The sequence below is a fragment of the Ascaphus truei genome, chromosome 5 (genome assembly GCF_040206685.1).
Source record: "Ascaphus truei isolate aAscTru1 chromosome 5, aAscTru1.hap1, whole genome shotgun sequence".
NCBI lineage: Eukaryota > Metazoa > Chordata > Amphibia > Anura > Ascaphidae > Ascaphus > Ascaphus truei.
The window spans coordinates 132642263-132668622 of record NC_134487.1 but is presented as its reverse complement, the minus strand read 5'-3'; the positions used below and the strand labels follow the sequence as shown (position 1 = coordinate 132668622).

The 26360-nt window shown below is 40.5% G+C and overlaps 1 protein-coding gene across 1 annotated transcript in view; it reads left to right on the top strand.

Annotated features, from left to right (window-relative positions):
- CFAP43 (cilia and flagella associated protein 43) overlaps positions 1-26360 on the top strand; it is a 127229-nt gene that overhangs the window by 16088 nt on the left and 84781 nt on the right. Inside the window, exon 2 of the mRNA XM_075600874.1 lies at positions 24505-24758. Within this exon, the coding sequence (XP_075456989.1) occupies positions 24505-24758 (254 nt within the window). The remainder of the gene's footprint in view (positions 1-24504; positions 24759-26360) is intronic.

Sequence of the window (26360 nt, the reverse complement as noted above, 5' to 3'; positions counted from 1 at the left end):
ACAACTTGATAGTGTCCATGCCATGATTAATGCAATAACTAAATAAACAATGTACAACAATCACAGTGCAGCAGTAGTGAGCATAAAGTGATGAAAACAAACAGAAAGTGAACTGCGCTCTAATAATTGTGAACAAAGTGGTGTTATCTTACAGTGATTAAGTGATTAATTAAATATATAAACCTGTTACTTGGTGAAGGTGTGCAGCTGTATTCGTGGAATGGCTCCACATACCAACTAGAAGAACAAATACAAAAGAAACAGCGCAAAAGACCTCATAGTGTAGTATGAATATAAAATTATATTATTATAACAGGTGAGTATTGCACGTACATCAGATTGAATAATTACTGGCAGTACATGTATATGGACATGTTACCAATCAGCCACGAGTGGAATGGGTTGTCTTCACGTGGGTAGAATCTCCTTCCCCTCTCCTCTGATGGATCAAGGCGGCCGTGGTGTGTGTTATTGACCCGGCATCCAACTGCAGCAGTCCGGTGGAATTCGTCTGCTTCACAGCTGTTGGTTCAGCGGGGCAGGCTCGCGGCATCCAATTCCAGCAGCCCGATGGGAATCCTCTACTGCACGGCTGTTGAAACAGCAAGATAGGCTTTTCCTCTGTGTCTCACGGCGTGTGACGTCTAATTCAGGCGCGCGTCTAGTGACGTCATCCGGTGGCGTCTGCACGAACTCAGCCGATCAGGGAGACAGCGGGCAGGAACGGGGATGAAGTGATGGGTGTATACAGGATACAAAAGCACAGTGGGTAGTCCAGAGAAGCGCCCTCTTATCCAACGCGTTTCGTACTATTAGAGTACTTCTTCAGGGATATCGGAGGTGTCTAGAGGTGCGCTTCTTATACCAGTCCCTGTCTTGTGATTGGCTGTTTATTTTGAGTCCAGCCTCTCATCAAGTGGAGGGAAAATTAAAGGGATAAGCCCTCTAAACATGGGAAACGGGTTAAAAAACTTTATTTAAACACAATATTCCATATGCTAAAAGATAAAAGAAACAAAGATTAATACAACATAAAATGTATAATGTTAAATACATTCCTATGCTAGCGGAAGTAAGATTAAAGGGAGGATAGTTTGCATAGACTAGATCCCAATAGAGATACATTTAGAAGTGTTATGGAGACCATGTGGATGTATAGTGCCTAAAATTATAAATACAAAGATTCGTTCAGCCACACGGATATGTTGTACGGTATTAGTATAAAGACCAGACGTCTATTTCCTCATTCAAACCCAACGGGGAAAGTGTTTGTAATTTATATATCCAAACACTTTCTTGTCTAGAGAGCATTTTAACTCTATCTCCCCCCCGTCGACCTGCAGGGACAGTTTGAATACCAATGAATCGAAGACTGCTCTCATCACTGTTGTGTTTTAGCTTAAAGTGTCTGGAGACACTATGGTTGTCTAATCCTAGTTTTATATTCCTAGCATGCTCCAGGATTCTCACTCTAAGATAGCGTTTAGTTCGACCAACGTATTGGTATCCGCAGGGACATTGGAGAAGGTATACTACATAAGTGGATTTGCATGATATACAGTCTTTGACCACAAAGTTTTCTTTTGTAGTTTTTGAGGAAAAATGTTTTCGTTCTGAATTTAGCAGTTTACAAGCCTTACATTTACCACAACTATAGTTTCCGCTTGGTTTCTTTGGTAACCATAAACCCTCAGATGTGGAGGTATTAGACAATCCTATGTCACTTGGTGCCAAATAGTGCTTTAAACTTTTGGCCTTGCGGTAAATGAAGGTAGGTTGTGGGGGAAGACAAGATCCAAGAATGGGGTCATTGCACAGAATATTCCAATTTTTCTTTATTATATTCTGAATCGTTATACTTGTCGAATTGTATTCTGTAATGAAGGGAATTGTTATTATATTGTCTTCTGTGTTGGCATCTTTCTTTTTAATAAAGTCTTTTTTCACCACTTTTTGTGTCAGAAGTGATTCCCTATCCATATTACAGACCTTTTCTAATGATCTTATTAAAAGAGCTCTATCGTAACCACGTTCTATGAATTTGTCAAATAGAACAATTGATTGATGTTCAAAGTCAATTTGTTGACTACAGTTGCGTTTGATTCGCATAAATTGACTTACAGGTATATTATCAATCCAGGACCTTTTGTGGTTACTGGATGATAATATGAAACTGTTCGTGTCCACCTTTTTAAAAAAAGTTTTGGTATTAATACATAAACCAGTTTTGGATTCTAGACTAAGATCTAAAAAGTTAATTTCATTTTTATGGGTTTCCGCGGTGAACTTTAGGTTAAATTCATTAGTGTTCAAATAGATTTTGAACTGCTCTAAGGTAGTCTCATCACCCTCCCATATACATAGCACGTCATCAATATATCTCTGCCAACTAATTACATGGTTTGCAAATGGATTGTTATTCCAGATGTGGAGATCTTCCCATACTCCCATGTAAATGTTGGCGTAGCTAGGGGCAAAGCGTGTCCCCATAGCTGTGCCACACAACTGGATGTAATATTGATTCATAAAGAGAAAATAGTTGTGTGACAAGATATACTGAATGGCGTCTATGATAAATTCGCAGTTAAGGGGATGTAATTCTACATCTTTGGATATTATTTCTCTAATAGCATTAATACCTCTATTGTGAGGAATACAGGTGTACAGTGACTGTACATCAAAGGTTGCCCATCTGTATTCCTCCTTCCAAATTTTTGTTTTTAATGAGTTCAGAACGGCAGTAGTATCTTTTACATAGGAGGGCAAAACCTTTACATATTTTTGTAAAAAATAATCTACATACTGAGATAGATTTGCCGTTAGGGAATTAATGCCAGAAATAATAGGTCTGCCAGGTGGAATTTTCAAATTTTTATGTATTTTTGGCAGGTGGTAGTAAACTGGAATTCGTGGAAACTCAACATAAAGAAAACAGTATTCTGATTTAGTTAGTACTGTGGACTCTACAGCTTCATCAAGAAGAGTTTTTAACTCCAATAGGAAATCATTAGTAGGATTGTGTGAAAGTTTACCGTAATAAACGGGATCATCAAGTATACGGAATGCCTCCATTTCGTAGTCATTTCTATTTTGGAGGACAATTCCCCCACCTTTGTCTGCTTGTTTTATGATCAGACTCTTATTATCTTGTAATTCTTTAACTGCTTGATGTTCTTTGAACGTCAAATTATGTTTTATGTCTGTGAATTTAAAGTCTTTAACCATTTGAGTAAATTCATTGTTAACAACATTAAAAAACGAATCTATAAAACTGCCTTTGCTGTGTGCAGGATAAAATCTAGATTGTGGTTTAAAATCGGTATGTTGGCATAATGTATCAACTTGGTTCTCCCTAACGCATATCTGATCAATCTCTATATTAGGCTGATCAATACCTAATTTGTTCCTCATAAAGTGCCTTTTTAAGGTCAAATTCCTAGTGAATTTGTGCAAGTCAGTGAACAGTTGGAAACCATTGGGTCCACTTGACTGAGAGAATTTAAGGCCTTTATTAAGAACTTGCTCCTGATGAGAAGTCAAGGCAACAGAGGATAGGTTGAATATGCCTTTTGATTTATTTATGTTAGGGTCTATCTCGATTCTCTTCTTTGTTTGGGATTTCCAGCCTCCCCTAGTCCCTCTTCGGGTGAGTGGTGCCTTTTTTGAGTGCGTATTGGCTTTGGACTCTGTTTTTTCTTGTCTAGTTTCCCCCCTTCCGTTGGACCCAAGTACCGAGACTTGAGTGCCTCCAGAAAAAGGGAACGTGAAGGGGATTGGCGGCCAGAGTCTATTCTTGGGGGTGTTGTAGCCCTTTTGTATTGGTCTCTATGGTGTTCTTTGTAGTAGGTATCTCTATATTGTGTCTCTTTCGGTTCATATCTAGTATTAGAATTATCTCTCTTCCTTTCTTGATAGTTCTTAGAACTATCTCTTCTTTTATTAGAACTAAATCTCCTTTTATTTTGATTTTGTTTACCATAGTTACTCCTAGGATGATATTTAAGAGTATGTTGGTGATCTCTCTTGTTTTTATTACTATAATTTCCTCCCTCAGTCTGATAATTATCAGTTTTCTGTTTTTGTTCATTTTTATGGTGTTGTTCTTTAGGGGGAATTTGACCGTTACTAGGTATACCTTTTTCTCTCTCAAATTTTGCCCAATCTTTTTGTCTTCCGTTATCATAGTCGTGTTTGTCACGATAGAATTTCTTTTGTTTGTTTAACATTATTTCCTCCGTAGTTGACTCTAAAGTCATTTTGAGTTCGCATTCTAATTTGGAACAATCTTGATGTAATACAAGGGGTTCCAAAATTAAAATCTTTCTACCAATATCTTTTTCTAGTTCAGCAATGCTTTTGCTACGTTCATAGATAATCAATCTCATTAACTCTCTAGAACATTCTTCCTGTATTCTATCCCATTCTTTCATGAAGTGGACGTTATCTCTTCCAAATGTAGGATTTTTAGAGAAACGTAATCCACGTGGCACCCTGCCACAATCCAGGTATCTTTGAATCGTATTTCGATCCAACCATTGTCTGCTCTCAGTCAGCAATAAGTTCTCTAATTGTTTAAAATGAACTTCAATGGTGACCTCGTCAGAATCCGCCTCAAAGACACTGGATTCATCTTTAAACATGGCATCAAAAAGGGCAGTCCTTTTTTCCCTACAACTTGATAGTGTCCATGCCATGATTAATGCAATAACTAAATAAACAATGTACAACAATCACAGTGCAGCAGTAGTGAGCATAAAGTGATGAAAACAAACAGAAAGTGAACTGCGCTCTAATAATTGTGAACAAAGTGGTGTTATCTTACAGTGATTAAGTGATTAATTAAATATATAAACCTGTTACTTGGTGAAGGTGTGCAGCTGTATTCGTGGAATGGCTCCACATACCAACTAGAAGAACAAATACAAAAGAAACAGCGCAAAAGACCTCATAGTGTAGTATGAATATAAAATTATATTATTATAACAGGTGAGTATTGCACGTACATCAGATTGAATAATTACTGGCAGTACATGTATATGGACATGTTACCAATCAGCCACGAGTGGAATGGGTTGTCTTCACGTGGGTAGAATCTCCTTCCCCTCTCCTCTGATGGATCAAGGCGGCCGTGGTGTGTGTTATTGACCCGGCATCCAACTGCAGCAGTCCGGTGGAATTCGTCTGCTTCACAGCTGTTGGTTCAGCGGGGCAGGCTCGCGGCATCCAATTCCAGCAGCCCGATGGGAATCCTCTACTGCACGGCTGTTGAAACAGCAAGATAGGCTTTTCCTCTGTGTCTCACGGCGTGTGTCGGCGTGTGACGTCTAATTCAGGCGCGCGTCTAGTGACGTCATCCGGTGGCGTCTGCACGAACTCAGCCGATCAGGGAGACAGCGGGCAGGAACGGGGATGAAGTGATGGGTGTATACAGGATACAAAAGCACAGTGGGTAGTCCAGAGAAGCGCCCTCTTATCCAACGCGTTTCGTACTATTAGAGTACTTCTTCAGGGATATCGGAGGTGTCTAGAGGTGCGCTTCTTATACCAGTCCCTGTCTTGTGATTGGCTGTTTATTTTGAGTCCAGCCTCTCATCAAGTGGAGGGAAAATTAAAGGGATAAGCCCTCTAAACATGGGAAACGGGTTAAAAAACTTTATTTAAACACAATATTCCATATGCTAAAAGATAAAAGAAACAAAGATTAATACAACATAAAATGTATAATGTTAAATACATTCCTATGCTAGCGGAAGTAAGATTAAAGGGAGGATAGTTTGCATAGACTAGATCCCAATAGAGATACATTTAGAAGTGTTATGGAGACCATGTGGATGTATAGTGCCTAAAATTATAAATACAAAGATTCGTTCAGCCACACGGATATGTTGTACGGTATTAGTATAAAGACCAGACGTCTATTTCCTCATTCAAACCCAACGGGGAAAGTGTTTGTAATTTATATATCCAAACACTTTCTTGTCTAGAGAGCATTTTAACTCTATCTCCCCCCCGTCGACCTGCAGGGACAGTTTGAATACCAATGAATCGAAGACTGCTCTCATCACTGTTGTGTTTTAGCTTAAAGTGTCTGGAGACACTATGGTTGTCTAATCCTAGTTTTATATTCCTAGCATGCTCCAGGATTCTCACTCTAAGATAGCGTTTAGTTCGACCAACGTATTGGTATCCGCAGGGACATTGGAGAAGGTATACTACATAAGTGGATTTGCATGATATACAGTCTTTGACCACAAAGTTTTCTTTTGTAGTTTTTGAGGAAAAATGTTTTCGTTCTGAATTTAGCAGTTTACAAGCCTTACATTTACCACAACTATAGTTTCCGCTTGGTTTCTTTGGTAACCATAAACCCTCAGATGTGGAGGTATTAGACAATCCTATGTCACTTGGTGCCAAATAGTGCTTTAAACTTTTGGCCTTGCGGTAAATGAAGGTAGGTTGTGGGGGAAGACAAGATCCAAGAATGGGGTCATTGCACAGAATATTCCAATTTTTCTTTATTATATTCTGAATCGTTATACTTGTCGAATTGTATTCTGTAATGAAGGGAATTGTTATTATATTGTCTTCTGTGTTGGCATCTTTCTTTTTAATAAAGTCTTTTTTCACCACTTTTTGTGTCAGAAGTGATTCCCTATCCATATTACAGACCTTTTCTAATGATCTTATTAAAAGAGCTCTATCGTAACCACGTTCTATGAATTTGTCAAATAGAACAATTGATTGATGTTCAAAGTCAATTTGTTGACTACAGTTGCGTTTGATTCGCATAAATTGACTTACAGGTATATTATCAATCCAGGACCTTTTGTGGTTACTGGATGATAATATGAAACTGTTCGTGTCCACCTTTTTAAAAAAAGTTTTGGTATTAATACATAAACCAGTTTTGGATTCTAGACTAAGATCTAAAAAGTTAATTTCATTTTTATGGGTTTCCGCGGTGAACTTTAGGTTAAATTCATTAGTGTTCAAATAGATTTTGAACTGCTCTAAGGTAGTCTCATCACCCTCCCATATACATAGCACGTCATCAATATATCTCTGCCAACTAATTACATGGTTTGCAAATGGATTGTTATTCCAGATGTGGAGATCTTCCCATACTCCCATGTAAATGTTGGCGTAGCTAGGGGCAAAGCGTGTCCCCATAGCTGTGCCACACAACTGGATGTAATATTGATTCATAAAGAGAAAATAGTTGTGTGACAAGATATACTGAATGGCGTCTATGATAAATTCGCAGTTAAGGGGATGTAATTCTACATCTTTGGATATTATTTCTCTAATAGCATTAATACCTCTATTGTGAGGAATACAGGTGTACAGTGACTGTACATCAAAGGTTGCCCATCTGTATTCCTCCTTCCAAATTTTTGTTTTTAATGAGTTCAGAACGGCAGTAGTATCTTTTACATAGGAGGGCAAAACCTTTACATATTTTTGTAAAAAATAATCTACATACTGAGATAGATTTGCCGTTAGGGAATTAATGCCAGAAATAATAGGTCTGCCAGGTGGAATTTTCAAATTTTTATGTATTTTTGGCAGGTGGTAGTAAACTGGAATTCGTGGAAACTCAACATAAAGAAAACAGTATTCTGATTTAGTTAGTACTGTGGACTCTACAGCTTCATCAAGAAGAGTTTTTAACTCCAATAGGAAATCATTAGTAGGATTGTGTGAAAGTTTACCGTAATAAACGGGATCATCAAGTATACGGAATGCCTCCATTTCGTAGTCATTTCTATTTTGGAGGACAATTCCCCCACCTTTGTCTGCTTGTTTTATGATCAGACTCTTATTATCTTGTAATTCTTTAACTGCTTGATGTTCTTTGAACGTCAAATTATGTTTTATGTCTGTGAATTTAAAGTCTTTAACCATTTGAGTAAATTCATTGTTAACAACATTAAAAAACGAATCTATAAAACTGCCTTTGCTGTGTGCAGGATAAAATCTAGATTGTGGTTTAAAATCGGTATGTTGGCATAATGTATCAACTTGGTTCTCCCTAACGCATATCTGATCAATCTCTATATTAGGCTGATCAATACCTAATTTGTTCCTCATAAAGTGCCTTTTTAAGGTCAAATTCCTAGTGAATTTGTGCAAGTCAGTGAACAGTTGGAAACCATTGGGTCCACTTGACTGAGAGAATTTAAGGCCTTTATTAAGAACTTGCTCCTGATGAGAAGTCAAGGCAACAGAGGATAGGTTGAATATGCCTTTTGATTTATTTATGTTAGGGTCTATCTCGATTCTCTTCTTTGTTTGGGATTTCCAGCCTCCCCTAGTCCCTCTTCGGGTGAGTGGTGCCTTTTTTGAGTGCGTATTGGCTTTGGACTCTGTTTTTTCTTGTCTAGTTTCCCCCCTTCCGTTGGACCCAAGTACCGAGACTTGAGTGCCTCCAGAAAAAGGGAACGTGAAGGGGATTGGCGGCCAGAGTCTATTCTTGGGGGTGTTGTAGCCCTTTTGTATTGGTCTCTATGGTGTTCTTTGTAGTAGGTATCTCTATATTGTGTCTCTTTCGGTTCATATCTAGTATTAGAATTATCTCTCTTCCTTTCTTGATAGTTCTTAGAACTATCTCTTCTTTTATTAGAACTAAATCTCCTTTTATTTTGATTTTGTTTACCATAGTTACTCCTAGGATGATATTTAAGAGTATGTTGGTGATCTCTCTTGTTTTTATTACTATAATTTCCTCCCTCAGTCTGATAATTATCAGTTTTCTGTTTTTGTTCATTTTTATGGTGTTGTTCTTTAGGGGGAATTTGACCGTTACTAGGTATACCTTTTTCTCTCTCAAATTTTGCCCAATCTTTTTGTCTTCCGTTATCATAGTCGTGTTTGTCACGATAGAATTTCTTTTGTTTGTTTAACATTATTTCCTCCGTAGTTGACTCTAAAGTCATTTTGAGTTCGCATTCTAATTTGGAACAATCTTGATGTAATACAAGGGGTTCCAAAATTAAAATCTTTCTACCAATATCTTTTTCTAGTTCAGCAATGCTTTTGCTACGTTCATAGATAATCAATCTCATTAACTCTCTAGAACATTCTTCCTGTATTCTATCCCATTCTTTCATGAAGTGGACGTTATCTCTTCCAAATGTAGGATTTTTAGAGAAACGTAATCCACGTGGCACCCTGCCACAATCCAGGTATCTTTGAATCGTATTTCGATCCAACCATTGTCTGCTCTCAGTCAGCAATAAGTTCTCTAATTGTTTAAAATGAACTTCAATGGTGACCTCGTCAGAATCCGCCTCAAAGACACTGGATTCATCTTTAAACATGGCATCAAAAAGGGCAGTCCTTTTTTCCCTACAACTTGATAGTGTCCATGCCATGATTAATGCAATAACTAAATAAACAATGTACAACAATCACAGTGCAGCAGTAGTGAGCATAAAGTGATGAAAACAAACAGAAAGTGAACTGCGCTCTAATAATTGTGAACAAAGTGGTGTTATCTTACAGTGATTAAGTGATTAATTAAATATATAAACCTGTTACTTGGTGAAGGTGTGCAGCTGTATTCGTGGAATGGCTCCACATACCAACTAGAAGAACAAATACAAAAGAAACAGCGCAAAAGACCTCATAGTGTAGTATGAATATAAAATTATATTATTATAACAGGTGAGTATTGCACGTACATCAGATTGAATAATTACTGGCAGTACATGTATATGGACATGTTACCAATCAGCCACGAGTGGAATGGGTTGTCTTCACGTGGGTAGAATCTCCTTCCCCTCTCCTCTGATGGATCAAGGCGGCCGTGGTGTGTGTTATTGACCCGGCATCCAACTGCAGCAGTCCGGTGGAATTCGTCTGCTTCACAGCTGTTGGTTCAGCGGGGCAGGCTCGCGGCATCCAATTCCAGCAGCCCGATGGGAATCCTCTACTGCACGGCTGTTGAAACAGCAAGATAGGCTTTTCCTCTGTGTCTCACGGCGTGTGTCGGCGTGTGACGTCTAATTCAGGCGCGCGTCTAGTGACGTCATCCGGTGGCGTCTGCACGAACTCAGCCGATCAGGGAGACAGCGGGCAGGAACGGGGATGAAGTGATGGGTGTATACAGGATACAAAAGCACAGTGGGTAGTCCAGAGAAGCGCCCTCTTATCCAACGCGTTTCGTACTATTAGAGTACTTCTTCAGGGATATCGGAGGTGTCTAGAGGTGCGCTTCTTATACCAGTCCCTGTCTTGTGATTGGCTGTTTATTTTGAGTCCAGCCTCTCATCAAGTGGAGGGAAAATTAAAGGGATAAGCCCTCTAAACATGGGAAACGGGTTAAAAAACTTTATTTAAACACAATATTCCATATGCTAAAAGATAAAAGAAACAAAGATTAATACAACATAAAATGTATAATGTTAAATACATTCCTATGCTAGCGGAAGTAAGATTAAAGGGAGGATAGTTTGCATAGACTAGATCCCAATAGAGATACATTTAGAAGTGTTATGGAGACCATGTGGATGTATAGTGCCTAAAATTATAAATACAAAGATTCGTTCAGCCACACGGATATGTTGTACGGTATTAGTATAAAGACCAGACGTCTATTTCCTCATTCAAACCCAACGGGGAAAGTGTTTGTAATTTATATATCCAAACACTTTCTTGTCTAGAGAGCATTTTAACTCTATCTCCCCCCCGTCGACCTGCAGGGACAGTTTGAATACCAATGAATCGAAGACTGCTCTCATCACTGTTGTGTTTTAGCTTAAAGTGTCTGGAGACACTATGGTTGTCTAATCCTAGTTTTATATTCCTAGCATGCTCCAGGATTCTCACTCTAAGATAGCGTTTAGTTCGACCAACGTATTGGTATCCGCAGGGACATTGGAGAAGGTATACTACATAAGTGGATTTGCATGATATACAGTCTTTGACCACAAAGTTTTCTTTTGTAGTTTTTGAGGAAAAATGTTTTCGTTCTGAATTTAGCAGTTTACAAGCCTTACATTTACCACAACTATAGTTTCCGCTTGGTTTCTTTGGTAACCATAAACCCTCAGATGTGGAGGTATTAGACAATCCTATGTCACTTGGTGCCAAATAGTGCTTTAAACTTTTGGCCTTGCGGTAAATGAAGGTAGGTTGTGGGGGAAGACAAGATCCAAGAATGGGGTCATTGCACAGAATATTCCAATTTTTCTTTATTATATTCTGAATCGTTATACTTGTCGAATTGTATTCTGTAATGAAGGGAATTGTTATTATATTGTCTTCTGTGTTGGCATCTTTCTTTTTAATAAAGTCTTTTTTCACCACTTTTTGTGTCAGAAGTGATTCCCTATCCATATTACAGACCTTTTCTAATGATCTTATTAAAAGAGCTCTATCGTAACCACGTTCTATGAATTTGTCAAATAGAACAATTGATTGATGTTCAAAGTCAATTTGTTGACTACAGTTGCGTTTGATTCGCATAAATTGACTTACAGGTATATTATCAATCCAGGACCTTTTGTGGTTACTGGATGATAATATGAAACTGTTCGTGTCCACCTTTTTAAAAAAAGTTTTGGTATTAATACATAAACCAGTTTTGGATTCTAGACTAAGATCTAAAAAGTTAATTTCATTTTTATGGGTTTCCGCGGTGAACTTTAGGTTAAATTCATTAGTGTTCAAATAGATTTTGAACTGCTCTAAGGTAGTCTCATCACCCTCCCATATACATAGCACGTCATCAATATATCTCTGCCAACTAATTACATGGTTTGCAAATGGATTGTTATTCCAGATGTGGAGATCTTCCCATACTCCCATGTAAATGTTGGCGTAGCTAGGGGCAAAGCGTGTCCCCATAGCTGTGCCACACAACTGGATGTAATATTGATTCATAAAGAGAAAATAGTTGTGTGACAAGATATACTGAATGGCGTCTATGATAAATTCGCAGTTAAGGGGATGTAATTCTACATCTTTGGATATTATTTCTCTAATAGCATTAATACCTCTATTGTGAGGAATACAGGTGTACAGTGACTGTACATCAAAGGTTGCCCATCTGTATTCCTCCTTCCAAATTTTTGTTTTTAATGAGTTCAGAACGGCAGTAGTATCTTTTACATAGGAGGGCAAAACCTTTACATATTTTTGTAAAAAATAATCTACATACTGAGATAGATTTGCCGTTAGGGAATTAATGCCAGAAATAATAGGTTTGCCAGGTGGAATTTTCAAATTTTTATGTATTTTTGGCAGGTGGTAGTAAACTGGAATTCGTGGAAACTCAACATAAAGAAAACAGTATTCTGATTTAGTTAGTACTGTGGACTCTACAGCTTCATCAAGAAGAGTTTTTAACTCCAATAGGAAATCATTAGTAGGATTGTGTGAAAGTTTACCGTAATAAACGGGATCATCAAGTATACGGAATGCCTCCATTTCGTAGTCATTTCTATTTTGGAGGACAATTCCCCCACCTTTGTTTGCTTGTTTTATGATCAGACTCTTATTATCTTGTAATTCTTTAACTGCTTGATGTTCTTTGAACGTCAAATTATGTTTTATGTCTGTGAATTTAAAGTCTTTAACCATTTGAGTAAATTCATTGTTAACAACATTAAAAAACGAATCTATAAAACTGCCTTTGCTGTGTGCAGGATAAAATCTAGATTGTGGTTTAAAATCGGTATGTTGGCATAATGTATCAACTTGGTTCTCCCTAACGCATATCTGATCAATCTCTATATTAGGCTGATCAATACCTAATTTGTTCCTCATAAAGTGCCTTTTTAAGGTCAAATTCCTAGTGAATTTGTGCAAGTCAGTGAACAGTTGGAAACCATTGGGTCCACTTGACTGAGAGAATTTAAGGCCTTTATTAAGAACTTGCTCCTGATGAGAAGTCAAGGCAACAGAGGATAGGTTGAATATGCCTTTTGATTTATTTATGTTAGGGTCTATCTCGATTCTCTTCTTTGTTTGGGATTTCCAGCCTCCCCTAGTCCCTCTTCGGGTGAGTGGTGCCTTTTTTGAGTGCGTATTGGCTTTGGACTCTGTTTTTTCTTGTCTAGTTTCCCCCCTTCCGTTGGACCCAAGTACCGAGACTTGAGTGCCTCCAGAAAAAGGGAACGTGAAGGGGATTGGCGGCCAGAGTCTATTCTTGGGGGTGTTGTAGCCCTTTTGTATTGGTCTCTATGGTGTTCTTTGTAGTAGGTATCTCTATATTGTGTCTCTTTCGGTTCATATCTAGTATTAGAATTATCTCTCTTCCTTTCTTGATAGTTCTTAGAACTATCTCTTCTTTTATTAGAACTAAATCTCCTTTTATTTTGATTTTGTTTACCATAGTTACTCCTAGGATGATATTTAAGAGTATGTTGGTGATCTCTCTTGTTTTTATTACTATAATTTCCTCCCTCAGTCTGATAATTATCAGTTTTCTGTTTTTGTTCATTTTTATGGTGTTGTTCTTTAGGGGGAATTTGACCGTTACTAGGTATACCTTTTTCTCTCTCAAATTTTGCCCAATCTTTTTGTCTTCCGTTATCATAGTCGTGTTTGTCACGATAGAATTTCTTTTGTTTGTTTAACATTATTTCCTCCGTAGTTGACTCTAAAGTCATTTTGAGTTCGCATTCTAATTTGGAACAATCTTGATGTAATACAAGGGGTTCCAAAATTAAAATCTTTCTACCAATATCTTTTTCTAGTTCAGCAATGCTTTTGCTACGTTCATAGATAATCAATCTCATTAACTCTCTAGAACATTCTTCCTGTATTCTATCCCATTCTTTCATGAAGTGGACGTTATCTCTTCCAAATGTAGGATTTTTAGAGAAACGTAATCCACGTGGCACCCTGCCACAATCCAGGTATCTTTGAATCGTATTTCGATCCAACCATTGTCTGCTCTCAGTCAGCAATAAGTTCTCTAATTGTTTAAAATGAACTTCAATGGTGACCTCGTCAGAATCCGCCTCAAAGACACTGGATTCATCTTTAAACATGGCATCAAAAAGGGCAGTCCTTTTTTCCCTACAACTTGATAGTGTCCATGCCATGATTAATGCAATAACTAAATAAACAATGTACAACAATCACAGTGCAGCAGTAGTGAGCATAAAGTGATGAAAACAAACAGAAAGTGAACTGCGCTCTAATAATTGTGAACAAAGTGGTGTTATCTTACAGTGATTAAGTGATTAATTAAATATATAAACCTGTTACTTGGTGAAGGTGTGCAGCTGTATTCGTGGAATGGCTCCACATACCAACTAGAAGAACAAATACAAAAGAAACAGCGCAAAAGACCTCATAGTGTAGTATGAATATAAAATTATATTATTATAACAGGTGAGTATTGCACGTACATCAGATTGAATAATTACTGGCAGTACATGTATATGGACATGTTACCAATCAGCCACGAGTGGAATGGGTTGTCTTCACGTGGGTAGAATCTCCTTCCCCTCTCCTCTGATGGATCAAGGCGGCCGTGGTGTGTGTTATTGACCCGGCATCCAACTGCAGCAGTCCGGTGGAATTCGTCTGCTTCACAGCTGTTGGTTCAGCGGGGCAGGCTCGCGGCATCCAATTCCAGCAGCCCGATGGGAATCCTCTACTGCACGGCTGTTGAAACAGCAAGATAGGCTTTTCCTCTGTGTCTCACGGCGTGTGTCGGCGTGTGACGTCTAATTCAGGCGCGCGTCTAGTGACGTCATCCGGTGGCGTCTGCACGAACTCAGCCGATCAGGGAGACAGCGGGCAGGAACGGGGATGAAGTGATGGGTGTATACAGGATACAAAAGCACAGTGGGTAGTCCAGAGAAGCGCCCTCTTATCCAACGCGTTTCGTACTATTAGAGTACTTCTTCAGGGATATCGGAGGTGTCTAGAGGTGCGCTTCTTATACCAGTCCCTGTCTTGTGATTGGCTGTTTATTTTGAGTCCAGCCTCTCATCAAGTGGAGGGAAAATTAAAGGGATAAGCCCTCTAAACATGGGAAACGGGTTAAAAAACTTTATTTAAACACAATATTCCATATGCTAAAAGATAAAAGAAACAAAGATTAATACAACATAAAATGTATAATGTTAAATACATTCCTATGCTAGCGGAAGTAAGATTAAAGGGAGGATAGTTTGCATAGACTAGATCCCAATAGAGATACATTTAGAAGTGTTATGGAGACCATGTGGATGTATAGTGCCTAAAATTATAAATACAAAGATTCGTTCAGCCACACGGATATGTTGTACGGTATTAGTATAAAGACCAGACGTCTATTTCCTCATTCAAACCCAACGGGGAAAGTGTTTGTAATTTATATATCCAAACACTTTCTTGTCTAGAGAGCATTTTAACTCTATCTCCCCCCCGTCGACCTGCAGGGACAGTTTGAATACCAATGAATCGAAGACTGCTCTCATCACTGTTGTGTTTTAGCTTAAAGTGTCTGGAGACACTATGGTTGTCTAATCCTAGTTTTATATTCCTAGCATGCTCCAGGATTCTCACTCTAAGATAGCGTTTAGTTCGACCAACGTATTGGTATCCGCAGGGACATTGGAGAAGGTATACTACATAAGTGGATTTGCATGATATACAGTCTTTGACCACAAAGTTTTCTTTTGTAGTTTTTGAGGAAAAATGTTTTCGTTCTGAATTTAGCAGTTTACAAGCCTTACATTTACCACAACTATAGTTTCCGCTTGGTTTCTTTGGTAACCATAAACCCTCAGATGTGGAGGTATTAGACAATCCTATGTCACTTGGTGCCAAATAGTGCTTTAAACTTTTGGCCTTGCGGTAAATGAAGGTAGGTTGTGGGGGAAGACAAGATCCAAGAATGGGGTCATTGCACAGAATATTCCAATTTTTCTTTATTATATTCTGAATCGTTATACTTGTCGAATTGTATTCTGTAATGAAGGGAATTGTTATTATATTGTCTTCTGTGTTGGCATCTTTCTTTTTAATAAAGTCTTTTTTCACCACTTTTTGTGTCAGAAGTGATTCCCTATCCATATTACAGACCTTTTCTAATGATCTTATTAAAAGAGCTCTATCGTAACCACGTTCTATGAATTTGTCAAATAGAACAATTGATTGATGTTCAAAGTCAATTTGTTGACTACAGTTGCGTTTGATTCGCATAAATTGACTTACAGGTATATTATCAATCCAGGACCTTTTGTAGTTACTGGATGATAATATGAAACTGTTCGTGTCCACCTTTTTAAAAAAAGTTTTGGTATTAATACATAAACCAGTTTTGGATTCTAGACTAAGATCTAAAAAGTTAATTTCATTTTTATGGGTTTCCGCGGTGAACTTTAGGTTAAATTCATTAGTGTTCAAATAGATTTTGAACTGCTCTAAGGTAGTCTCATCACCCTCCCATATACATAGCACGTCATCAATATATCTCTGCCAACTAATTACATGGTTTGCAAATGGATTGTTATTCCAGATGTGGAGATCTTCCCATACTCCCATGTAAATGTTGGCGTAGCTAGGGGCAAAGCGTGTCCCCATAGCTGTGCCACACAACTGGATGTAATATTGATTCATAAAGAGAAAATAGTTGTGTGACAAGATATACTGAATGGCGTCTATGATAAATTCGCAGTTAAGGGGATGTAATTCTACATCTTTGGATATTATTTCTCTAATAGCATTAATACCTCTATTGTGAGGAATACAGGTGTACAGTGACTGTACATCAAAGGTTGCCCATCTGTATTCCTCCTTCCAAATTTTTGTTTTTAATGAGTTCAGAACGGCAGTAGTATCTTTTACATAGGAGGGCAAAACCTTTACATATTTTTGTAAAAAATAATCTACATACTGAGATAGATTTGCCGTTAGGGAATTAATGCCAGAAATAATAGGTCTGCCAGGTGGAATTTTCAAATTTTTATGTATTTTTGGCAGGTGGTAGTAAACTGGAATTCGTGGAAACTCAACATAAAGAAAACAGTATTCTGATTTAGTTAGTACTGTGGACTCTACAGCTTCATCAAGAAGAGTTTTTAACTCCAATAGGAAATCATTAGTAGGATTGTGTGAAAGTTTACCGTAATAAACGGGATCATCAAGTATACGGAATGCCTCCATTTCGTAGTCATTTCTATTTTGGAGGACAATTCCCCCACCTTTGTCTGCTTGTTTTATGATCAGACTCTTATTATCTTGTAATTCTTTAACTGCTTGATGTTCTTTGAACGTCAAATTATGTTTTATGTCTGTGAATTTAAAGTCTTTAACCATTTGAGTAAATTCATTGTTAACAACATTAAAAAACGAATCTATAAAACTGCCTTTGCTGTGTGCAGGATAAAATCTAGATTGTGGTTTAAAATCGGTATGTTGGCATAATGTATCAACTTGGTTCTCCCTAACGCATATCTGATCAATCTCTATATTAGGCTGATCAATACCTAATTTGTTCCTCATAAAGTGCCTTTTTAAGGTCAAATTCCTAGTGAATTTGTGCAAGTCAGTGAACAGTTGGAAACCATTGGGTCCACTTGACTGAGAGAATTTAAGGCCTTTATTAAGAACTTGCTCCTGATGAGAAGTCAAGGCAACAGAGGATAGGTTGAATATGCCTTTTGATTTATTTATGTTAGGGTCTATCTCGATTCCCTTCTTTGTTTGGGATTTCCAGCCTCCCCTAGTCCCTCTTCGGGTGAGTGGTGCCTTTTTTGAGTGCGTATTGGCTTTGGACTCTGTTTTTTCTTGTCTAGTTTCCCCCCTTCCGTTGGACCCAAGTACCGAGACTTGAGTGCCTCCAGAAAAAGGGAACGTGAAGGGGATTGGCGGCCAGAGTCTATTCTTGGGGGTGTTGTAGCCCTTTTGTATTGGTCTCTATGGTGTTCTTTGTAGTAGGTATCTCTATATTGTGTCTCTTTCGGTTCATATCTAGTATTAGAATTATCTCTCTTCCTTTCTTGATAGTTCTTAGAACTATCTCTTCTTTTATTAGAACTAAATCTCCTTTTATTTTGATTTTGTTTACCATAGTTACTCCTAGGATGATATTTAAGAGTATGTTGGTGATCTCTCTTGTTTTTATTACTATAATTTCCTCCCTCAGTCTGATAATTATCAGTTTTCTGTTTTTGTTCATTTTTATGGTGTTGTTCTTTAGGGGGAATTTGACCGTTACTAGGTATACCTTTTTCTCTCTCAAATTTTGCCCAATCTTTTTGTCTTCCGTTATCATAGTCGTGTTTGTCACGATAGAATTTCTTTTGTTTGTTTAACATTATTTCCTCCGTAGTTGACTCTAAAGTCATTTTGAGTTCGCATTCTAATTTGGAACAATCTTGATGTAATACAAGGGGTTCCAAAATTAAAATCTTTCTACCAATATCTTTTTCTAGTTCAGCAATGCTTTTGCTACGTTCATAGATAATCAATCTCATTAACTCTCTAGAACATTCTTCCTGTATTCTATCCCATTCTTTCATGAAGTGGACGTTATCTCTTCCAAATGTAGGATTTTTAGAGAAACGTAATCCACGTGGCACCCTGCCACAATCCAGGTATCTTTGAATCGTATTTCGATCCAACCATTGTCTGCTCTCAGTCAGCAATAAGTTCTCTAATTGTTTAAAATGAACTTCAATGGTGACCTCGTCAGAATCCGCCTCAAAGACACTGGATTCATCTTTAAACATGGCATCAAAAAGGGCAGTCCTTTTTTCCCTACAACTTGATAGTGTCCATGCCATGATTAATGCAATAACTAAATAAACAATGTACAACAATCACAGTGCAGCAGTAGTGAGCATAAAGTGATGAAAACAAACAGAAAGTGAACTGCGCTCTAATAATTGTGAACAAAGTGGTGTTATCTTACAGTGATTAAGTGATTAATTAAATATATAAACCTGTTACTTGGTGAAGGTGTGCAGCTGTATTCGTGGAATGGCTCCACATACCAACTAGAAGAACAAATACAAAAGAAACAGCGCAAAAGACCGCATAGTGTAGTATGAATATAAAATTATATTATTATAACAGGTGAGTATTGCACGTACATCAGATTGAATAATTACTGGCAGTACATGTATATGGACATGTTACCAATCAGCCACGAGTGGAATGGGTTGTCTTCACGTGGGTAGAATCTCCTTCCCCTCTCCTCTGATGGATCAAGGCGGCCGTGGTGTGTGTTATTGACCCGGCATCCAACTGCAGCAGTCCGGTGGAATTCGTCTGCTTCACAGCTGTTGGTTCAGCGGGGCAGGCTCGCGGCATCCAATTCCAGCAGCCCGATGGGAATCCTCTACTGCACGGCTGTTGAAACAGCAAGATAGGCTTTTCCTCTGTGTCTCACGGCGTGTGTCGGCGTGTGACGTCTAATTCAGGCGCGCGTCTAGTGACGTCATCCGGTGGCGTCTGCACGAACTCAGCCGATCAGGGAGACAGCGGGCAGGAACGGGGATGAAGTGATGGGTGTATACAGGATACAAAAGCACAGTGGGTAGTCCAGAGAAGCGCCCTCTTATCCAACGCGTTTCGTACTATTAGAGTACTTCTTCAGGGATATCGGAGGTGTCTAGAGGTGCGCTTCTTATACCAGTCCCTGTCTTGTGATTGGCTGTTTATTTTGAGTCCAGCCTCTCATCAAGTGGAGGGAAAATTAAAGGGATAAGCCCTCTAAACATGGGAAACGGGTTAAAAAACTTTATTTAAACACAATATTCCATATGCTAAAAGATAAAAGAAACAAAGATTAATACAACATAAAATGTATAATGTTAAATACATTCCTATGCTAGCGGAAGTAAGATTAAAGGGAGGATAGTTTGCATAGACTAGATCCCAATAGAGATACATTTAGAAGTGTTATGGAGACCATGTGGATGTATAGTGCCTAAAATTATAAATACAAAGATTCGTTCAGCCACACGGATATGTTGTACGGTATTAGTATAAAGACCAGACGTCTATTTCCTCATTCAAACCCAACGGGGAAAGTGTTTGTAATTTATATATCCAAACACTTTCTTGTCTAGAGAGCATTTTAACTCTATCTCCCCCCCGTCGACCTGCAGGGACAGTTTGAATACCAATGAATCGAAGACTGCTCTCATCACTGTTGTGTTTTAGCTTAAAGTGTCTGGAGACACTATGGTTGTCTAATCCTAGTTTTATATTCCTAGCATGCTCCAGGATTCTCACTCTAAGATAGCGTTTAGTTCGACCAACGTATTGGTATCCGCAGGGACATTGGAGAAGGTATACTACATAAGTGGATTTGCATGATATACAGTCTTTGACCACAAAGTTTTCTTTTGTAGTTTTTGAGGAAAAATGTTTTCGTTCTGAATTTAGCAGTTGAGGCTGAGGGGCTGAGGGGAAGGAGATTCTACCCACGTGAAGACAACCCATTCCACTCGTGGCTGATTGGTAACATGTCCATATACATGTACTGCCAGTAATTATTCAATCTGATGTACGTGCAATACTCACCTGTTATAATAATATAATTTTATATTCATACTACACTTTGAGGTCTTTTGCGCTGTTTCTTTTGTATTTGTTCTATGAAGTTTTCACCTGATGAAATGTCCATATGGGACCTGAAACATTGTTTTCCCACTGTTATTGGCTGTCACATTAAATGGAGAACTTCATTATGAGCTTGTGAGTAGAGCTGTATGTTGTATTTCTGAGGAGAACTGCACTTTGAAGAAATTGTTTGTCTATGTTGTGTTGGCTGCACATGCAGGTTTCTCCTCTCCTGAGTTTTCGACTTCGGGAAAAAGCTGGAAAAGGGAGTTGAGAAAGCAATCCACTAAGGCTGCGTCAACGTTGCCGCTGAGCGCACTTGGCGCGTTGACTTCAGTGAATGTGAATCTTCAAGGTGGCGTGCGCGCGCTTCTGCACGGTAACGTGCGCTCTCCCTTGCTCGGCGCTTGGGGAGACAAAGAAAATTGATTTTGAAGCGTGCTCAGCAGCAGTCAATGCACACAGCACACACACACATTAGGATTTGTCCTCTCCAAGCATGAGCGCTGGGTGTCCTTAAAATTTTTGCTCGCTTGGGACGCTGCAGGGGAAGCTGAGCGCGCTAGAAAATTTTAAACATTTGTTTATCTAAGCGCCGAGCACCGGTGAGCGTGTGTGCCCATGCATATGCGCGCACGCATCGCGTGAGCGGAGACTTGCATATATATATATACAGTGGTTGACAAATCACCAAAAAATCTACTCGCCACACAAAAAAATCTACTCGCCACCTAGTACCAAACGTGTGCTGCTTGGGCCAATATTTACTCGCCCGGGGGTTAAATCCACTCGCCCGGGGCGAGCAAATGTATAGGTTTGTCGAACACTGTATATATATATACGTCACCTCGCCAAGCGCCGCCTGCTCAGCGAGCTCAGCGCTAGCGGGGACGCAGCCTAACACACAGAAATAGCTCCAATTCACGCTCTCCCCCCTCCCCCGCTCGCGAAAGGGGAGTGGGGGGAAAGGGGAGTGGGGGGGGGGAAAGGGGACTGGGGGGGGGAAGGGGAGTGGCGGAGGGGAAAGGGGAGGGGGAAAGGGGGTGAAGAGCAGGGGGCATATGTATTGTCATAATGTATGTATCCGCATGCCCCCCGTCCGGGCGTCCATCCCCCCGCTGGCTCGGCGGCTGACCGCTCCCCCTTCTTCGTTCCTCGATGACTCGGGGCTTGCTCTTCGTTCCCCGTGACTCGGGGCTCGCTCTTCACCCCCCCGTTCCCCGTGACTAGGGGCTCGCTCCCCCGTTCCCTGTGACTCGGGGCTCGCCCGTTCCCCCCGACGCGCTCTCCCCCCCCGCTGGCTTGCGGTACCATTCGTGTTGTAAAAAAAATAATGATGGCCTACATTTCAATATATACACCTTCCCCCCCCCCAAACACATACAGTACAGTAATGTGCAAAATAACTGGTACCCAGATATGGATAATAGATCATTTGCCCATTATTAAACAAAACATTAGCCAGCATAAATAAAGTAAATAAAACCGCTCTACTTACCCCTGTAATTATGAAGGGCATCCTCGTCAGCATACTGCAGGGCCATGTCCTCCGTTGCCAGAAAGAATACATAAAAAATACAATCTAATGGCCCCTAACCCCATAATCACCTTAGCGGTTAATAACCTCTATAGTAATTAAAGGGTTAACCCACCCTCCCCCACTACCCAGGCACCCCGGACCCATTATACCCACTCTGTACCCATTGAGTGGCCCCCGCTTGGTCCACCGATGTGCCGCCCGGCTGACTGAGGCGCGTGCAGGCGGCGGCAGGAAGCGCCCTGTGTGGGCCTGGGGCCTTAGGCGGGAGGCTGCGCGGCTGAAATAGGTGAGTCACTGGCACCATAAGCTGAGGCGGGACGCGCAGTGGTGTGACTTACCTGGGCGGGAGGAGGGGGAGATAGCGCCGGGGAGGTAAGGGAACGTTGGCGGCTGGGGTAGGAGGGCCGCGCTTCCCCTCCGTCCGGAGCCTGGGGTAGGAGGGCCGCGCTTCCCCTCTGTCCGGAGCCGGTGCAGGGCGGCGCACGTGATGGTGGGGACGGTGGGGGGGACGGGACAGAGGGGGAAAGTGTGTGTGTGTATGTGTGTGTGTGTGTGTGTGTGTCCTTTGGGCCGTCACTCCGCCTCAGGCCAATGAGAGGTGTGCGGGGGCGGCCGGCCCAAGGGAGCAATCTCATTGGCCTGAGGGACAGAGGCTATGCAGACAAACATACAGTGCTTTCAGAAATATATAGTAGATATATAGATATATATAGATATATATGCAAGTGTCCGCTCACGCGATGCGTGCGCGCATATGCGCAGGCACACATGCTCACCGGTGCTCTGCGCTTAGATAAACAAATGTTTAAAACTTTATAGCACGCTCAGCTTCCCCTGCAGCGTCCCAAGCGTGCACTTGCAAAAATTTGGGTGGAAAAATCCACACAATGATAAGTAATTAGCTAAGTTGCCGATACATCTGATCTCGTGTGATTGATCGGCGAAGATTCCGCTCAGGGGTTCCCTAAATGGCTGGCAGTGCAGTAGAAGATGCAAAGTTCTGTGGGGAAGATCATGTGACCAGGCAGTCACTGGATACAATTGGTGAACTACTAGAGACAGGGCAGGGCTCAAAATGGGGTGTGCCAGAGCCTGTTTCAGAAGAGGAAGGGGATGTAACTTTTTAAATGGTTGCTATAGAAACAAAAAATGCCTGTTACAGTATAATACTTTAAAAATGTCATTCAGAGTTGTTTTTAAAAAATGCTGCAAGTATTTTCTCATAGTACAGATTCAAGGGTGGTATTTGGGTGCTCAAGTAGCCGGATCAAGTTTGACCAAATCTTCAAGATAAAAAATGAGTAGAAAGCTCCATAGTGAAGTGGGTGACTTGAGTAAAATATATATATATGTAACGGGTGGACCCCCTTGCTTGACCCACCCAATCTCACATTGGCCCGTGTGGTCTAACCGGTCCCCATTACGTGATCGTGTATGGTGGTGCACCTGCAAGTAACAGGACTCCTGAGTCTCCCGCTTGATGGTATTAGGGGATGTCATCAGGACAGTTAGCTGAGGTAGTGGGTGCGAGTCCAACTTACATCATGTGCAGCGCCTCAATCTCATCAGGATCTATGCTTCCGCAGGGAGATGGTCCTGGTGAGGAACTCCTTCTCGGTGGTGACTGCCACTGTAGAGTAATCTCACACTCACACAGTGGGGTTTTCTTTAACAAGGGCATCTTTATTGATGATCTGATTACAGTAGACTGCCCCTTGCAGCTCTCAGCTTCAGCCGCACATTCCTCCGTGCTGTCCCTTTGCCAGGTACTGCCCTCCTCAATTGGAGTGGGATCCCCTCTCCCTTTAGGGAGATCACCCCTGTGCCAGGTCCCTGGACACAGTGTGGCCTAGACAGGCTTGATTTAAATATTCGTGCCACTAGTTACAGCACTAGGGTCACGAAACTATATTGCACTCCCTGTGCAACAACTGCAACCACTGCTTTTCAACAACCACTAACTGACAGTGTTGTGCCCTTTATACCTCAGGGTGCAGGCACATCTCTGATGTCACTATACAGGGACTCAGAGCATGTACCCACTCCCATCCATACACAGGGCACCTCACCAGGGTATGAGGGAAAACCTCCATAACTACTGCTGGCAGGCCTGTACTTACCAGGGCTTACTGCCAACAGGGAAGATGTCTGCAGTCCATTATTATGCATGGCTACATATATACAGTGAGAGTCTTTAGGATTATTTTGGTAAAGTAGACAGGTGTCCCCTGAAGGCCAAAGGTGGGTGAACATAAATCCACATTCCTCTACACCTCATTGGGGATGTCTATCTTTAGTCAAACTGGGAAAACCTTACTGTGCATTCTTGCACCATGTGCATTTCCCATAACTAATCTGTAACACGACTCTGAAAAAACTGTCATTTTGGTTTGTGTATTTGTCTTAGTATTTCTTGTTTTTATATTCCTTTTTTTTTTCTCCAGATGGGTGCAAGGCATTAACAAGAAGAATGTTACTTTTATCAACAACAAGACCGTGTGTTATCCGTGTGGCAATTTTATTGTTTTTATGGACATAAAAACAAGGAAGCAGTCAGTGCTGCAGTGTATGACCGGACGCATTGGGGCATTTGCTGCTAACATCTACAGTGAAGTGGTGGCGTTTTCAGATCAGAAGCTTAAACCTTCTATTTATGTTTATACCTTTCCAGGATTTGTTAAAAGAGCCGAACTGAAAGGTGCTTCCTTACTTATTTCAGTAAACAATGCAAAAAGTAAACAATGCTTTTGTGAAAACAAAAAACATGCATGCCAGGGCCAGAATGGCCTGCAATGCCGGAGTACAGTGAATCTGATTTGCATGATTTGGGTTTTACCCGGTAATAGTAGACAGACTTGTACCTTGTAATCTGCAATTATATGGAAAACCTGGACCGTGGACTGAAGTATAGGATATGTAGTTGGTGCCTGACTATAGGAAAACATTAGTCCGTTATAGCTGATGTATTTTAGAACATGATGGGTACCTGTTTACAATACGAATGCTGTTTGGAAATACAGGAAGTGGCATCCCAAGGGGGAAAGATTAGGCAGTGCACTGCGTTCAGAGACAATTGATGACGGAGGCTGGATCGCTCAGCAGATAGAAAAAAACAGTTTATTGGATCTTCCGCAACATAGTAACAGCAAACTAAAACCTTGAGAGGAGCCTCTGACGCATGCGTGCGCTTTGTCTTTGTCAAAGACAAAGCGCACGCATGTGCAAAATGCGTCAGAGTTTCCTCTCAAGGTTTTTCTTTGCTACTACAATGTTGCGGAAGATCCATGTAACAGGGACTTATCCCTGTTGAAGAAACTATCTCTAAAATCCAGCAGGGATATGGTTAAGTGCAGCAGGCGACTAACCAGACTCCACCTGGCCAATTAAGTCTGAGATTCCTTAGCTCACAATTGGGCTGATATAAGGATAGCAGAGAAGCCTGCACACAGACATTGTCTTGAGCGCAAAGGCTGTGCTGAGATCAAGACATTCTCACACCCAGAGACCTATATTTCCTGGACACAGAGGACCCAGGAACCTGCCAGAGACTAACATGGAGGGCCACCTGCTTAAGCTACCTCCTGAGACTTTGGGGTGATAGGCTGGTAATGGGAATATCCCTCCAGTCCTGCAGATAGGGTCTGGGGAAGTAAGTTAGCCCTTACAAAGGGATAGGGGTTTGTTATTTTGTTGTTTATGTATGTTTTGCCTGGATAAAGGAACAGGCTCAATAAAGCCAAGATATAATTTCACCCACATCAGTCTCCATTATATGAACCTCTGCACACATCTCTTACAATACAATAAAATGTTTTTTTCTATCTGCCAAGCGATCCAGCCTCAGTCATCAATTTTCTCTGAACGCAGTGCACCGTTTAATCTTTCCCCTTTGGGATGCCACTTCCTGTCATTTTCTTCAGGTTGAGAGCACGCGAACTTCAAGCTTCCAACCAATAAGGTCGTGCGTACCTTTTTCTATCAGAACTTTATGGACATTCAAGTATTGTTTCTAGCCAGCTCCAGGGGAGAGTTATTTACTGTTAATGAGGGGGTCTGGGTTCCCCACCCTTGTTGGTTCCACAGACATCCCTTTTGGGTCCTGACATCGTGTTACCTCTTCTCATAATTGGAGTAATCATGACTTCTTCTTGCTTATACATGAGCCTGACTATACTGTCAACAACCTACAAGTCAAATTATGAGTGAAACATACTCCATATACATTACATTCAACTTACTATAGACTATTCTTTTGTACACTTTAGAGCAGCGGTGCGCAAACTGGGAGGCGCGCCCCCCA